The following is an 18,018-nucleotide window of genomic DNA, read 5'->3' as shown; positions in this document are numbered from 1 at the left end:
ATGTCTTACACCGAACATTGGATATTTACATCATTGAATTACTTGATTTAGATTAGATTAAGATTTATTGGACCCTTTGGGATATACATTACATCTTCACTGGCTGTACAGAATATTACACATAGTACTTTGCATTACACATATCAAAAGTAAAACACTGACAGGGCCCAAAAAAATAATGGTAAACCTTTTTGAATACAAATGACATTTTCTGTGCAGTATTTGTGCACATTTTATCGTGTACCGGTTTGTTCATTCATTTATTTTTACAGGCAATTCTCCAGCCCGATAGCAGCGTACAACACGCCCAGTTCGGTAAAAAGCAATTCAAATGACAACTTCTCGTTCAAGATAAGAGGTTTCCCTTAACCAGGAAAAAAATTATTAACAGTTGGGAGACATGTTGTAGAAGAATCATGATTGTTTTGTCAATAAGCATCTTGGGAGATGTAGTTCTTCGTAAAAAGATAAAAGTTAAAACTATTGTATTATTTTCAGTACTGTAAACACAAAAATTAATAATTGACATTTTTTAAATGAAATAATTTTTAATTAAACGTCAAAATACATGTTTGTCAACAGAAATCACTGTCGAAGTACAGCTTTGACGATATTTTTCAGAGCTGTGCATTCTGCGTAAAATATTTCTACTGATACTGGTGTCAAAAGCAAGAGCTAATCCACACGTGACAAGGAATTTTACAAAAATTAGAATTATTGTATTTTTTTAATCAATTTTTTAAATAAATTGGCTCCAGGCTCCAGCACCCCGTGACCCAGTTAAGGATGAGCGGACCCAGTTAAGGATGAGCGGTGCTGTAAATGGATGGACAGATATTTTTTTATTCACTAATTATCAATAACTTAAAATGGATGAGATGTCTAGCGCCATCATTGCCAGCCAATGAGTTCAATGAATTTCCTTGTGAGCAGGGGCGTCACTAGGTTTTAAGAGCAGGGGGGTTCACACACACACATGCACACAAACACGTATCCACAAATTATTCATAACATCCATCCATCCATACATACAGTACAGGCCAAAAGTTTGGACACACCCATTTGATGCAACACAAATGATAAATTCCAATAATTCAATAAATTCCACTAAATTACCCTCAAATGGCATTGCCTGGCACGGCCAGACTGTTCTCCCTGTGTTTTTCAAACACTGAGAGTATAGTCTGGGACCCAGCCCATTAACGGCCTCTCGAGCAAGTACAAAATCAATCGACAAATCAGATTCGTTTATTTGCGTGACGTGTTCTTAACGAGCAACGTCAGTCTTCCGCGTCGGAAGTCGTCTCCACAACAACACAGATGGCGAACAGGAGAGCCGAGAATATGTTCCAATCCACGGTAAAATCAGTTTACCAAAACTTATCAATTACCAAAAACACATCGACACAAGTCATTGACAACAGTCTGTCTCGCGCTAGCCATGTTGAATAAACTCCGCTCTACTCGTATGTTTACTTCCGCGTGCAAGTCCCTCGTCCCGCCCGTCGCTGATTGGTCCACTCCGCTGTCTGTTTGCTGTGGCTTGCTTCGCCCTGGAAATCTTATCCGGGTAATGGCGAACAGGAGAGTCGAGAATATGTTCCAATCCACGGTAAAATCAGTTTTAAATTACCAAAAACACATCGACACAAGTCATTGACAACAGTCTGTCTCGCGCTAGCCATGTTGAATAAACTCCGCTCTCCTCGTATGTTTACTTCCGTGCGTAAGTCCCTCGTCCCGCCAGTCGCTGATTGGTCCACTCCGCTGTCTGTTTGCTGTGGCTTGCTCCGCCCTGGAAATTTTATCCGCTTAATGGTGACCAGACTCAATAGCTGGAACAGCGGTGAGTCTGGAGTACCAGGCTACAAATGGCATACCTGTGAAGTCAAAAACCATTTTAGGTAGCTCCTGGATGAGCTCAGCTCCGGTACTCATTGGCGTAAAGTAAGAAACACAGCTGATGCTCCAGAAGGAAGTCACCCCAAAGATAGTGGTAACAAGAGTGCACACTTAACTCTACTAGGACCTTCACAAGGCATTTCGGACTAACTAGCAAGCAGCAGCAGCAGCAGCAGCAGCTAAGTAGCAGCGTTATTTTAAAGCTGAAAAGTAACTTTTGACCGCAAAACAACAAAGGAAAAAGACGTGCGCAGAGATCGACTGCGGGAAAAAAAGAGGTAGTACCGACTGCTAACTAGGTCACAAGGAAAACACGGACTGGATTTTCAGAGATGTGGGCGTTCTCAATATGAACAAGTGGAATGGATTGGATAGCAACACACTGAAGGGGCTCGCTACCTTACTCTATGGAATAAGGGGAAACTGACAGATTTACGATCACATTTTAAGTTAATAATGACAGTTAATATGGTTATTGATTTAAACTAATATTCTGGCAACTTCATAGTGAATATGACAGCATTTTTGTAGTTTTATTATATATATTTTTTAGTAAAACAACACCAAATTATTTAGGGGGGGCTTAAGAATATTTTAGGGGGGTTGAAGCCCCCCTAAAACACCCCTAACGACACCACAGCTATAAAGGGTTAATAAAAAAAACAAATAAAAAAAAATCATTATTAGTGAACGAAAGGGCTAATGTTAATGTTAAGAATCATTTTTGGATACTCTACCGACCTCTGCAGTACGCACACACATACATAGTTAGGCACACCATATTTGGTCAATTGCAAAAAATCTGGGTGAGAGAACGCCACGGTTGTCATTCTGCTTCGCTATCATCAGGGAAAGGAATAGCTGCTGCCCCAGAGCTCTGTATAGTAGATTGGCTTGCTGTGTTAGACTATTTGTTAGGAATACATACTTGGCAGTGTCACTGACGCGATAGACGTATGGGTATTCCTGATAGGGGTGGGAACCTCTAGGTACCTCACGTTACGATTTGCGATACAAGCAGGGGTGAAAGATTCGGGACTGGAATGCCATTCCTGTAAACGGTGCTTTGATCCCGAAAATATGACGGCAACTGTCAAAATCCTATGTAAAAAAACAAAACAAAAAACTGCCAGGTTGCAGAACACGCATCTCATCTCCAAGAAGTCTGATTTGAGGGGGGCAAAACATTTATTTCAGGGAGCACTGCCCCCTCTTGCTCCTGCGTAGAGCTGGCGTCGCTTCACAGGTATGCCTTTTCAGGGTTGATTTCTTTAATTTATTGCTTTATCAGTGGGGTTGGGACCTTCATTTGTGTTGCATTGAATGAAGTGTGTCCAAACTTTTGGCTTGTACTGCATGTTACTTATATCTTTATTATTTACAGTGCTGGCCAAAAGTATTTGGCACCTCTACAATTCTGTCAGATAATGCTCAATTTCTCCCAGAAAATGATTGCAATTACAAATGCTTTGGTAGTAATATCTTTATTTATTTTGCTTGCCATGAAAAAACACAAAAGAGAATTGGAGAAAAAAAACCCATTATCATTTTACACAAAACTCCAAAAATGGGTCGGACAAAAGTATTGGCACCACTTTGAAAAATCATGTGATGCTTCTCTAATTTGTGTAATTAACAGCACCTGTTACTTACCTGTGGCACATAACAGGTAGTGGCAATCACTAAATCACACTTGCAGCCAGTTAAAATGGATTAAAGTTGACTCAACCTCTGTCCTGTGTCCTTGTGTGTAGCACATTGAGCATGGAGAGAAGAAAGAAGACCAAAGAACTGTCTGAGGACTTGAGAAGCAAAATTGTGAGGAAGCATGGGCAATCTCAAGGCTTCAAGTCCATCTCCAAAGACCTGAACTTTGCTGTGTCTACCGTGCGCAGTGTCATCAATAAGTGTAAAGCCCATGCCACTGTGTGAACAACGTTCTCTGGTCAGATGAGACAAAAGTAGAGCATTTTGGGAAAAGGCATCAACTTAATTCACAGGAAAAAAAAACGAGGCCTTCAAAGAAAAGAAGACATTCCCCACAGTCAAACATAGCGGTGGTTCCCTGATGTTTTGGGGTTGTTTTGCTGTCTCTGGTCTGGCACTGGACTGCTTGACCGTGTGCATGGCATTATGAAGTCTGAAGACTACCAACAAATTTTGCAGCATACTATAGGACCCAGTATGGGAAAGCTAGGTCTCCCTCAGTGGTCATGGGTCTTTCAGCAGGAAAATGACCCAAAAGACACTTCAAAAAGCATGAGAAAATGTTTTTTGAGAAAGCACTGGAGACTTCTAAAGTGGCCAGCATTGAGTCCAGGCCTGAACCCATAGAACACCTGTTGAAAGATCTGAAAATGGCAGTTTAGTGAAGGCACCCTTTATATCTCCGAGACCTGAAGCAGTTGGCCAAAGAAGGATGGTCTAAAATTCCAGCAGAGCATTGTAAGAATCTCATTGATGGATACCGGAAGCAGTTGTTCGCAGTTATTTTGTCTAAAGGTTGTGCTACCAAGTATTAGGTTAGGCTGAGGGTGCCAATCCTCTTGTCCGGCCCATCTTTGGAGTTTTGTGTAAAATTATAATGATTTAATTCTTTTTTAATTCTCTTTTGTGTTTTTTAATTGGAAGCAAAATAAATGAAGATATTACTCCCAAAGCATTTGTAATTGCAATCGTTTGCTGGAAGATTGAAATTGAGCATTATCTGACAGAATTTCAGGGGTGCCAATACTTTTGGTCAGCACTATAAAAAAAAAAAAATCAATAAATAAAAAAACAAAAGTAATCGTTTACATTAGCTTCAATTTTAATGTACATCCAATGTTCTTAACCAGTTAAAATTGAGGATTTGAATTTAGGAAATGTAGGGAGAAATTAGGAGATGGTGGTTGCGGTTACTGCTGTTTTTGTTAACTTTTATTTTGCAAATCATTGAAAAAATAAAATTTTGAATGAAAATCAGTTTTGTGTTTGTATGTGTTACAGGAATAACTGTGCCAAGGGCAGTTTTATCTGCATCTCAGTGGTTTTAGGAGACAATCCATCCTCCATATTTGGAAATGTGTGCCTTATTTTTTTGCTGATGCCTACCAAAAATGACATAATGTCCAGGTTATAAAATCTTTATTTGTACTGTATATACAGTATGTCTTGACAATGTTCCTCCGTTCAAGCTCAGTTGTTGTTGGAGCTTTTGAAAGCTTAGGTTTAAAGAAATTCTAAATATCCAACTTTCCTCCTCAGGTTTAGATTTGGCTACAACGCAAAGCACCGTCAGTTCTTATATAGGAAAGTCTATATCCGCACGTGGCAGTTATGGGTCACTTCCTGTTGATTTTGGGGCATTTACAGCTCATTTCCTGTTGATTTATGTTACTGAAAAGATGTGACTCAAGAATGTCCCCTAATGAATAGGAAGTGACTTAAAATCGGCAGGAAGTAACCTGTAAATGCCAACATAAGACTGGCAATGAATCCTATGGCTTCAGTGCCATTGACGGTACTAGACGTCCAATCCAGTCATAATAAATTGGCTGTCTAGTGGCGTCAATTGCAGCCAGTGAGCTAACATAGACGCTATTCTAATGGAAGATTTTGGTAGCAACATGTTGATTCCTTTTTGTCTTTAAAAACATTTTTTTTTTTAAACAGTGACACCTTTTCAGAACGACATGATAGATTCTTGGTGGGAGCATATGAATAACCTTTTGGGCTCCAACGCAGGGCCGTGCAGAGACCGATGGAGGGGCAGGTGCTCATAGATCAAAAGGGGCACATGAACAAATATTGAATACACCTTTCAACAACATAACTTCCAGTTTAACCATCTTTACAGTATACTTGGCTGACTGTGATTTAATTGGGAAAGGGGGAACAGTGAATAGAAATCAACACTGTCATCAACACTTTCTGGCTGTGACTCAATGGCTGTCAGTCTTTGCCTCTTTTCTTCCTTCAACATCTATATCAAAACTTCCTTACTCAACTTGTTGTTCATCTGAGAATAAACCAAATTAGATGTTCACTGAGCCACCATCAGCACCGTTTTTTCAAAAGTATTATTTTATTATTAGAGAAAATGAAGATGTGTTCCTTTATAGATAACGTTGTGAAGAGAACGGATAAATATGGTTGGCTATAGAGAGCAGAGACACAAAGGTTGAAATATCCTTGGGGCAGGGGGTAATTCATTATTGAAGTAGAAAACTATATAAGAGAAAATGACATAATTAAAAAAAAAATCCCTACAATAAACCTGGTGTAAGAACTTTCACTACCAGGGCCGGCGCTAGCTAATATGGTACCCTAGGCATATATGCCTTGTGGTGCCCCCCCCACCCCCCGGCCCCCCCATCCACCCCCCCAACGATAGAAATGAACAATATCGGACATAATGTGGAAACAATATGAAAGGGGAAATCTAAAAAGCTTTAAGATTGTTTTTTTTTTTCTAATTAGTTTCACCAGTAGATGTCGCTCTTGGCCTCTGAACCTCTCGAAAATGACTACGGCTCCTTACTAATGGAAAAATTTCTGTATCAACATAGTCGTTGCATAAAACCACTACCGGTATGTCTCGTAACATTCCATTTAATTTTCATTGTGCAATGAATTTGCAAGTCACATCATTTCCACCACAGCATTTTGGAGTGTTTTTTTTTTGGTTGTGCACATTAATAAACCGATCATAACCCGATTTGTGGAGTTACCAGATTATTCAAGTAGTCATGTAAAGAGCATGATCCGCTATCCTTTATCTGATAAACACCGCTATTTTACATCTCTGAGCATGTGTACAAATGGAAAAACGGATGCCGCAAGAGAAGCCTTAGGGACGCCAAACTGATTCGCTTTCAGCCTATGGGCCTACTCTGCAGTTAGCGAGCTTGTGTAATGCAATCGCCACACTCAGTTATCCCAGTTATCAGATTATTGTAGTCATGTAAACGTAGTTGATAATAAATAAACAATTGTTAAAAAAAAACAAAAACAAAAAAAAAAAACATTCTTACCTGCAAGTGATGCGCGGGCATATTCTCGCTGCTTTTTCCTCTTCCTTTTTTCCGCCCCTGACTCTTATTGTCTTTTCGATTACATTTCCTTTCAAGGATAAACTTCTGCCAAATTTGCGACTGAAGCATAATGGAGCAAACCACTAGGGAATTGGGGGGGGGCAAAGGTAGACTGACGAGAGGGCCGCACAGGAGATTCTTTTTTTGTGTAAATATTGAGCCTATGTTACTTATATTTGTATTACTTGCATTTCTCAGGCTTTACAAAGTTTTATTTTAAATACTATATATTGTTGTTATTATTACAATTATTATTTTTAAGGATTTTTTTACAAACTTGATTTTTTTTTCTGCCCCTTCAGGCAGAGTTGGTGCCCCACTATTACCTATTATTAACCTATTATTATTAACCTATTATTAACTATTACTACTTATTGCGTGTTATGCGTATGCTGAGCGCCGTGTCTGTTCACTACAGTATTTGCTGGAACAAGGTTTAATAGGGTAACACCTTTTGTTTTCAACCACTAGATGTTCTCAGACGCCTCACCACACACCCAGGTCACAGAGGAACAGTGTGCAGGGGGGGGGGTGATGGAGAGGTTACGCGCCGTCTTAGCAGCACACAGACGGCTTAATTTATTTATTTATTCATTTATTTTTTAAAGGTGTTTTCCGTGTTCAAGTAAAGTACTCGGTGGCGTGCCTTCACAGTCGGCCAGCACACACATACATATACACATACAAAAAAATAAAGCCCTGTCAAAAGGGGCTCTTTGGGCATGTAGAGGCAAAGGGGCAGGTGGTCAAGCACTCTCCACCCCCCACACCTCCTCTGCACGTGCCTGCTACAAGGTATCGCAATATATCACCTTAAGATACATAATATTATATACACACACCCCTAATTCCAGAGCCCATCATCGGGCACCTTAGAATTCCACTAAGCAATATGGTTTGTTTGTCATTGGCCATTTAAATAGGGTGGATTTCCACGTACAACCATCAGTGACTTTTTCTAGACTCCATACTTGGGAAAGCTATCAATTACAATTTAGGTTTTTTATGTATGTGTTGTAGCGATAGTGCTTTCTGTATGGGTTTTGCTCTTGTTTTGTGTGTTTGTTTTATTGGAGTTTAGAGAAATTGGTAAAAGTGAACTCCAGGATTAATAGCAATCATGTCAACTGAAGTTAAATCTAATAACCATTAATGAAATGAATGAAAAAAAAGAATGAAAAAAGGAGACACAATGGCAAAAATATCACTGACACACACAGTATCATGTTCACATAGATTTATTGCTAAATTACAGTTTGCTGTTGAGTTCACAAATGCAGGTCTGAAGTCCCAGTGGGATTCCTTATGATTTGGGAAAATCTATCACTTAAGCCTCCAGTCGGCATTTTGACAGGCTTCCTCTGAAATAGTGAACATTTTGTCCGGTTAGAAAGAATGTACTGCATCATATCTTAAATGTACACTGTAAAAAATAAAATGTTGTGCTGAGATTTGAAGGAAGAACAACTCAAATTTTAAACTTTTGATCAGTAACTTATTTGGCTAATTCATAACTCATCTTTATCAACTTGATAAAATGAGATGTAAAAACTTTCATTTCCGAGTAAGCACAACTTGAAATGTTAAGTTGGCGTCATAAGACTCAAGATGCCTTCAAAGGGCTGTTTAGCTCGTTTGACTATGTGTTATGCTGTCATCAGAGACATTTAACGTTCACATTTAAATCCCACTTGGTTTATCTTTATATAAGTATCTGTATATGTATTAAAGTTAAGAAAGTTAAAAAATTAAATTCTTCTACTTTCTTATTACAATTTCTGCTTACTTCAAATGTTGAGTTCTTCTTACTTAACAAAGGTTGTGATCATTTAAAATTGGACTCTTTGGCAATTACCGTATTTTTCGGACTATAAGTCGCACCTGAGTATAAGTCGCACCAGCCATAAAATGCCCAACGAAGAGGAAAAAACATATATAAGTCGCACCGGAGTACAAGTCCCATTTTTGGGGGAAATTTGCTTGATAAAATCCAACACATAGATCTGATATGTCATCTTGAAAGGCAATTTAAAAATAAAAATACAATAGAGAACAACATGCTGAACAAGTGTACAGTATGATAATGTTACATAATGCATGAACAACGAAATGCGAACTTGGCCAGTATGTTAATGTAACATAGCTATTAAGAGTTATTCAGATAACTATAGCATAAAGAACATGCTAACAAGTTTACCAAACCGTCAGTGTCGCGCCAAAACACCAAAATAACATGTGAAATGTTATAATAATGTGTTAAGAATTTCACACATAAGTTGCTCCAGAGTATAAATCGCACCCCCAGCCAAACTATGAAAAAAAACTGCGACTTATAGTCCGAAAAATACGGTACATGCATTTGCAAGTTTCCATCAAAACTTGCGAATACTAGTGAAGTGGGTCGACTTAAAACTTCAAGTTCTACTATTTTTTTTGTTGTTGTTTTTTTTTGGTTTTTTTTTTTTTTTGCTGCTGTGTTGATGATAGTGTCAGATAAGGTATTCACTCACAACACTGGTAGAGAGTGTTGAGTCTAGCGATGTCATTGCGGCTCATCTCTCTAGCATTGCCGAAGGATACATTGGAGTTAGGAATAGGGAGCATGGTGGGCTGATTGTTCTTGGAGAAAGCGTACCTATAAAATGACATAAAGCACTTTGTTTCAACCAAAACATGTTCACAGTGCAAACATACATACAGGTTCTGAGTGTTGTGAGTTCAGGAGTGCTGTAAGGAGAGCAACAATGAGGGGCCCAAGAATGACATTGCCTGCAGAAACTATGAAATTGTATTTTAAATCTGCCCAGGTGAATAGGTGCACTAAGAGAAAGTCTAGCTCGAAGCCCTCACCCGAAAATGACAATATATATTACTTTATATATTCTATATGTTGTATTTTCACAACTTAATGTCACCGTTTATGGTTCACCTGAAAAGAGTGGTTAAAGGTTCCGCATGGTTCCGTACATTAAAGTACTATTTAAAGTAGCTGTTTTTCTACCACTCTCCTTTCGTGGCTTTCTTAAATCAGTACCTGAGGGCTTGGACCTTCTCATATTAAAAATCTTAATTGTCGTGTTGACAGCAAAAGAAGTGAAACATTGGCCATGTCTACACGTAGCAGGGTATTTGGCAAAAAAGAATTTTTTTTTTTTTTTTTGTACAGTTTGGCCTATCATCCACACAAACGCACATTTAAACAAGGGTTCAAAACTCCTTATAAAGTGAAGATTTGCAAATTCTCCGTTTGTGGCGGCATAATGTGGACACTGATAACCGAAGATTTAACTGCTGAAACGTCACTAACTGCGACAAACTTTGCCCCTATGTCACACATGAGACAAATGTTTACATTTGCATTAAATTAAACTGGTGCTTTTTTGCTTCATTTTATTTATTTATTTAATATATATTATTTTATATACCCTCGTGCGATGTTATTGTGTTTACCCCTCTCGTGTTATTTTACATACGTAATATGTAAGGCTATTTTGAGGTGTGATAAGTCATTTTTGAATATTTTTTTCTCTTTCAACAACTCAAAATGTTCATTGGGGTCAGAGCTATCCATACATATGTAGTTTTTACTTATTTATTTACCCCCCCCCCCCCCCCCACACACACACACACACACTTAGGACAACACAAGCCCATAGAAGGACTATGGAGAAAACTAGCTGTGCTGTATATATATATATATATATATATATTAGGGCTGTCAAAATTATCGCGTTAACGAGCGGTAATTAATTTTTTAAATTAATCCCGTTAAAATATTTGCACAATATTTACGCAATTAATGCACAAATGCCCCACTCAAACAGATTAAAATGAGAGCACAATGAAAGGTGTACTTGTTGTGTTTTTCGGAGTTTTGCCGCCCTCTGCTGGCGCTTGGGTGCGACTGATTGTATAGGTTTCAGCACCCATGAGCATTGTGTAAGTAATTATTGATATCAATAATGGCGGGCTACTAGTTTATTTTTTGATTGAAAATTTTACAAATTTTATTAAAACGAAAACATGAAGAGGGGTTTTGATACAAAATTTCTATAACTTGTCTTTTAAGAACTACAAGTCTTTCTATCCATGGATCGCTTTAACAGAATGTTAATATGGTAATGCCATCTTGTTGATTTATTGTTATAATAAAGAAATACAGTACTTATGTACCGTATGTTGAATGTATATATCCATCTTGTGTCTTACCTGATGAACTCGTCTGAGTATCCTTGAGCAAGATACTGAACCCCACGTTGCTCCTGGTGCTGCGTCACAAGTGGGTGAATGGCGAGATAGTGTAAAGCGCTTTGAGCGCCTTGAAAGGTGGAAAAACGCTATATAAGTATAACACCATTTACCATTTATCTTTCCATACCAACAATAATTTACAGAAAAATATGGCATATTTTATAGATGGTTTGAATTGCGATTAATTACGATTAATTAATTTTGAAGCTGTAATTAACCCGATTAAAAATTCTAATCATTTGACACCCCTAATGTATATATATATATATATAAGTAATAATAATAATACTTCATTTGACATAATTAGAGCTTTGAACGAGGCAATAATTGCATGTGCACACACTCACACATCCCCACGATTTCAAATGACACTAAACCTCCGTCAATAACTTATGCAATTCAATCTTCCTGCAAGTGGCGCGCGTGCAGGAGCGTGCACGTGCATGTACGGGCATGCACGAGCGTGCACGAGCATGCACGACCATTCATGGCCATGTGTGACCATGCAGTACTGCAGCAAGCAGTCGCGGAGAGAAAGAAGGGCACCAATGTTTGCATTGGTTTGCAAGGAAAATCACTAATTGGTCTCTGGCACCACCTGTTGGTTTAGCGGTCCTAGCACACTCAAAGTACAACTCGCACATTGTTTGACCGCCTTTGAAAAGATTCATGCAAAAATCACGGAAATTGCAATGAATTACACCAGCTCTACAATAGATAAAAAACTATGAATTATAATGGTAGTCAACGGTTACATATTATGTCATTTGAATTCATTCGTACTCAAGTTCTCTAGCCACTTAATGCAACAGTTTAGAAATGACGGCACTGTTCCATTTTGAACGTCTGCCTTTTTTAGCAATCCGGGGGATTATTCAGATCTCAAGTGTTTTTATTTCTATGCTTACTCTTTGATGTAAAAGAAGAAAGCATCAAAAAAATATATGTAAATGTAAATAAGTAAATTTCGCACGAGGGTTATTGAGAACACATGCGAAGGATGTGGTATTATGGACAAATATTTTTCGCGTATTGTTATGAATGTACTTAAAAATGAAAGAATGCGGTTGGCTGTGGAAGCTTTTCTTTTTTTTACAAACGTACTGGTGTGGACGTAATTATTTTTTCCTGATGTGTTAGGGCAGGATCCTCGGTTTTAAAAAATGCGGCTAGGGGTATACATGGCCATTCATTTATCATTAACGCTAACTGCTAACACAGTGAGATGATGACTTAACAAGAGTGGAGGAGGAACAAGAGGTTCAGGGCATGATCTGACTCAAGGTCATGGATTCAGATTAGAAGTCATTTTGAAAAGAATAAATATATATCGTATATGTAACATATTGAAATGCACTTTCATGTTTGAAAAAGTGTTGTTGTGTTTTTTTTTTTTTTCGTCACACCAATTTGCGCCCCCTTCACGAGATGGAGCCTTATGCAACTGCCTCGCTATGTTGATGGCACAGCACGTCCTGAGTCTGCCACATTAACGTGCTAAGTCCTAAATCTTGTTTTCTTTTTTTAACCCCCTTAGAGTCCCAAATCCGTGTCAATGCCCCCGTACATACTTGTGGTATTGCATGACTGAGTTGTAGTCATAAGGAGTGCCCTGGTTGAGGGTGGCAATCTTCCTAAAGTTGTGCTCCATTCCTTGAAACACAAACAGAACATTTCGTTTGTTTTATTTGAATTCTGAAAATGGATGAAAATTAACAATTGAATATAGTTTACCAGATTGAACATTTTGCAGCAGAACTCTAATGTGGTTGTCTCTGTCATTGCGAGTCTGTTCATGATTAAATCCAAGAGCGTGGAGAAGCTCGTGCTGGACAGTGCCATGATAAAGGCATCCTCGGCGAGCCAGAGAAACTGTCTGCTTTCCACCACGACGACCAACAAAGGAGTAGCATCTGACCAGAATAAGTGCTGAGTTGAAGAGAACTACGAAGTGCGCAATTCTTTTTATGATTTTTTTTTTTTGTTCCTTTCATTTTCATACCCGTTTTGGGACTCGATGCTCAGCCAGTCATGGTCACTGCTTCTGAAGGGCCTGAAGCGAATGCAGGAAAACGAGGAGAATGACTCCAGTCCACGGGTGATGATGGACTTTTCACGGGAGTCTAGCAGCACAGTGAAGCCAAGGTTAGTATTTTATTTATAGCACAATGATAAATATTCTGAGGGAATTTCAGTCAAAAAATTAAAAGAGCATTTAAGATTACTAACATGGTGTTTTGGTATGCTGGCCAGTCAACGACAAGACATCACATCTAGTCCTAATATGGAAACCAGAACAGATGCAGTGTAGTTTTCGGCAGCCCATTTAATTTTCGTCATGGTCTTAGTCTTTTGGACAATAATACTTAATAGTCTTAATCATTTTCTAGTCATTTCAAAATGTGTCTTCATCTCATTTTTGTTAACAAAAAGTCAGACTAATTTCGTTTAGTTTTAGTCGACGTTTACTCAAAATGTTATTCATCTGTAAAATTCAAATGTTTAAGTCCAAAAATCAATAAATGAAGGTTTCCAAGAATTTCGAATGAACATTGACAGACGAGCACATATTTTACTGTCTACAAGGACAACGCCAACTTGGTGATAATACACACTTAACAGGACAACAGTACATTATTTTCAATTAATTATACCCACTTGGACGCCACGAACCGTATTTAAAAAAAAAAAAATGGCATTAGCATTAGCTTAATGCTAACGCAAACGTGCATGCTATGCTAACGCTACAAGTTACATTTAGTGTTTTATGATCACAACCAGCCACTGCTACGATGCAGGCTAACTACACGAAAAATGTGACACATTGCGAACATGTGACGGAAACTATGGCGCATTTTCATCTCTTGTCTCCTCGGACAAAAACATTTGTCTCTTTAGTTTTAGTCTACCAAGACACGTTTTTAGCTCGTTATTGTCTCGTCATCGTCATGAAAAAATTGTTATTAAACGAAATAATTTCCGAGACTGTTTTACATCCATATCTATGAAGAATTTGGGGATTTAAGCATTTATTCACAAGAATTTTAACCAGATAAGCTCTGTTTACAGGCTCTGTCAGGCGGCCGCTAGCCTCATTCGCTAACAGTAAATAGTGTATAATGATTTTAAAGGGCTATTCTATTCTATAATAAGTTGTGATTGTAAATAGAATTTATTATTAAAATCTATTTACATATTATTCATTATTGATTTTGCATACTTTCCTCAGGTATTAAGTTTCTGATGTTAAATTGACTGATTTATTAGCTGTTGAAAACTTGCAGTAAATAAAAAAAAATGAAGTTGCTATTTTTGTCAAAAACTTATATGATATGTTAGATATTGCTATTGATCCTGAAAATATAGGTGATTATCTCTGCATTTGGTTATTTTTGTGCATCTATTGTAAAATCTGAGACTTTTATAGCCAATTTAAGTTGTGTTATACTTATGTAAAAAATAATTAATCGGGATTTTATAAGGGAACGACTTTGAATTTTTTTATGCTGCTGCTCATGGAGACTCATACTGTATATGGTAAGATATATGGTGATATATGGCTAAGGTAGGTTCCAGTTTTGGTTTTAGTTCGATAGCATCTTTGATTCTGAAACTAGTTGAATTTGAAGTTTTTGAAAATAGGCCCCCTACAAATCGGCCCCGTTTACCATGTCATGTCAATAGGTTATGAAGTCTATGGTTCAATATTGCTCTGGGAATTTTTTTTTTTTTTTTAAATAATTATTTCCAGCTGACCACTGGAGGTATGCTTTTAAAAAGCACAAAGCATCAAGTATCTCAAAAATCTTGCAAACACCTGCTTTAAGGTGTACTTGAATAACCTTTTGGTGTAATTAGGTAACTTTGCTAGGGAGCATTTTAACACATGTAGAAGTATTTATACAATGGATGAAATATTTGACTGCATCCAGGAGTGTTTGGTCACATTGTTCATGAACAATTGCAAAGACAAGTATATTTGAAGTTAGTACTCACTGTAAAAAAAAAACAAAAATTAAGAACCACTCTGGTCAATGCTTGACAAACACAATGTCGAGAGGAATTATTAAACCACTTACTAAAGTGACTCTGGATATAGTAAGGGATGTAGACCTTTCCATCACTCCACTTGCCCCATTTGCATCCTCGACTGGTGCAAGGGTCAGCATTTCTCTCTGCATCGTTGTCAATGGCAATGTCTCCTTCAATCAGGGTTGGCTCATCAGCTGAACGGACTGGAACAACTCAAACAGTTAGTTGAAAGCCTGCTGACTCCTTGTTGAATTTAAACCCAAACATCATCCATATCTACAATAAAGCAAATCAAGTCAGAAGGGCATTTTAGACTGGATTTTTTGGACAGGCACAAGCCTCCGTTTTGGAAAGAGGGCATGATTAAATGGATATAGGAGTGAACACTTCGACTCTTTTGGACTAATAAGGAGGCTTCTTAGCATTTTCTTTAGCTCAGGACATCTTCTAACCGACAAAAAGAGAAACTATTTTGGTCACTGGACTCATGCTTGGTACGAGGGAGTACAGCAGACCTAATGGGGAGATCGCATGAATCTGGTCAGTGTCTCCCCAAATGACTGCAATCTATGCTGTAAAATGGGCACTTGGAAATTTCCAAACTTCTGTGGGCGGCATCTATTACAGCCAATGTGCTAGAAATACAGTATTAAAAAAAAGAGAACTATGGCGGTCCAAAAATGGCAAAAGTATAAATAAATACATAAAAGTGAAAATAAAAATGACTACAGATACAAAAATAAGATTTAAAGATTAAAAATTAATATGGTGATAAATAATTCAAAGTCAAACTAAAACTGAATATAAATACAAAAATAAAAAATAAGATAAACATTTAAGAATAAAAAAATAAATGTGCACATAAATACAAAAATGAATATATAAATTGAAATAAATAACAATGAATAAATAAAAGGGCTTTGCTCTCATATTTATTTTTTTCAATTTGTCATTGAGAAGGAAATGTTATTCCTTTGTACAGTACGCATGCCTTGGGGTTGAACTGTTTGCCTATTGGTTAGTTACGTCGATGCTAACGAGTAGCACTATGCTAACATGGCCTCATTTGCTTATGGTATTCGCTAACATAAATGAAAATGCTAACGCTAATTGTCGTCTGCAACCGTTTATTTATTTATTTTTTTTGACGGCTCATTACCAGTTCAATAATTTTGTTTCATTCAGCTGTGTACGGGCAGGCTTTAACTAGTCGATCGTTTCACTTGTAATTTGATTGACCAATACGTGAATAGTTCGGTGCACTTAAGAACGCCCCCTCATTTGAATAATTTTTTTCTTTAACTACGTTCACGCTGACAATTAAAGATAAGACTGAGAACAAAGCACTTTTATTTATTGATTGATATTGAATTCAATTTATATACTGTATATAGTTTTGTGTTTATGTCTACATTTATTTTTGTATTTATTCTTAAATTTTGAACCATTTTTAAATTTTTGTATTCATATTCAATTTTATTTTGACTTTGATTTATTTATGCGTTCAATTCCATATTTATTTTTCACGTTTGAATCAGGTTTTTTTATTTATAGTGGTTTTTATTTTCATTTGTATTTATTTATTTTTACTCATTTTTAAATATTTTTTTTCTTCTAAATTTTGGCTGCTTCGGTCCTCCATAGATAGAGCACCATTGTAACACTATGCCTTTCCTGTACAAAATTGCCACTTGCTCCTGGTGTGCCCACGTGGTCTCAGCTTGGCTGAACTGGTACGACTACGTTTATTGGCGGTCTATGAAATTTCAAAACACGTGTGCCGTGCGCTGGCTCGGCATGAAAATACACTTGGGTGTTTTGACACTCACCCTGATTACTATTGGCTTTCTCCAGAAGTTCAGACACAGAAAGGTCACTCAGGTCTTCTTCAACATCATCTGTTTGTGACATGAATATAATTTTAGTTGGAGAGGAATAGCTTCCAACCTTGCACAAGTCAAGCCATTTGATACCTACCTGCCTGCTTGGATAGCACAGCAACGAGGAAGTATAGGAAAAGAAAATTATATATTAGTAATGCAAAATGTGGAACCATAGCAAAAAAATATTAACTAAAATCTAGACGGCAAAAAAAAACAAAAATTAAATTTTTGTTTTGACGATTTTACCTATATTTAAAAATGTGGTAATGTACTGTGTATTAAACTGCAAAGTTGCATTTTAGAAAGGAAAGAACTACCAACTCAACTTTGACAACATAATAAAAAAGGTAGTAGCTAATGATCAAGTAAACTAGAGAATAAAGATGACTAGGAAAGGAAAACATAATTCCTATGTACTGAACCTTTCATCATTACTACCAAGTATCATCGTTGCAATCTTAAAACCTTCCTATAACCTTATAACGTCAGTTACCTGATTGTCAGCCCAACAGTAGGCAGACAGCAGCAGAACAGCCAGAGCTGAGAACTTGAGAAAACCCATTCTAGCAGATCTGTGTGACAATTACTGATAAGTGCAAAGAAATAATCTATACAAATGCATGTAGAAGACCTGTAAATATACGTAAATTCTATTTAGAAAATAATATACAAGGGAAGGTAATTGACAATCCCATAATTCATAACTGGTCTTACCTTGTATCCTCTGTGTGGACTCGATAGCAGAGCTTTCTGTCTGTGTATTTATATGGTTTTCTGCTAGGAAAAACAAATATAGATTATCAGAATTGATGGCAAAAGTAAAAAACATATCAACAACATATGGTTCAAGCATACACATGCAAATGTGCATGAGA

At 37.3% G+C, this 18,018-nt stretch overlaps 1 protein-coding gene across 2 annotated transcripts; it reads right to left on the bottom strand.

Moving 5' to 3' along the window:
- Window positions 1-8,199: 8,199 nt before the first annotated feature.
- On the bottom strand, window positions 8,200-17,715 carry LOC130918384 (hatching enzyme 1.2-like). 2 transcript variants are annotated; one of them, XM_057840073.1, is made up of 8 exons: window positions 17,636-17,715; window positions 17,090-17,161; window positions 15,308-15,463; window positions 13,231-13,351; window positions 12,963-13,141; window positions 12,800-12,881; window positions 9,488-9,612; window positions 8,200-8,338 (listed from the first exon to the last, which is right to left on the bottom strand). In XM_057840073.1, coding segments are annotated over exons 1-8 (807 nt in total). In that variant the 5' UTR covers window positions 17,706-17,715; the 3' UTR covers window positions 8,200-8,336. The 2 variants fall into 2 exon arrangements, with proteins under 2 accessions (XP_057696056.1, XP_057696053.1); XM_057840070.1 differs by lacking the exon at window positions 8,200-8,338 and having other exon boundaries at window positions 9,480-9,612.
- Window positions 17,716-18,018: the final 303 nt, after the last annotated feature.

Source organism: Corythoichthys intestinalis, chromosome 1 (genome assembly GCF_030265065.1).
Source record: "Corythoichthys intestinalis isolate RoL2023-P3 chromosome 1, ASM3026506v1, whole genome shotgun sequence".
NCBI lineage: Eukaryota > Metazoa > Chordata > Actinopteri > Syngnathiformes > Syngnathidae > Corythoichthys > Corythoichthys intestinalis.
Note: the sequence above shows the minus strand (reverse complement) of the source record. Positions and strands in the feature narration are given on the sequence as shown.

What these genes read in the sequence shown, in the direction of transcription:
- LOC130918384 (XM_057840070.1), bottom strand. Translation starts at nt 17,705, where the DNA reads ATGGGTTTTCTCAAGTTCTCAGCTCTGGCTGTTCTGCTGCTGTCTGCC. An exon ending in CTGTTGGGCTGACAATCAGG is followed by an intron (nt 17,162 to 17,635) that starts TAACTGACGTTA and finishes TCATGTCACAAA; the next exon opens with CAGATGATGTTGAAGAAGAC. An exon ending in GAAAGCCAATAGTAATCAGG is followed by an intron (nt 15,464 to 17,089) that starts GTGAGTGTCAAA and finishes GAGTTGTTCCAG; the next exon opens with TCCGTTCAGCTGATGAGCCA.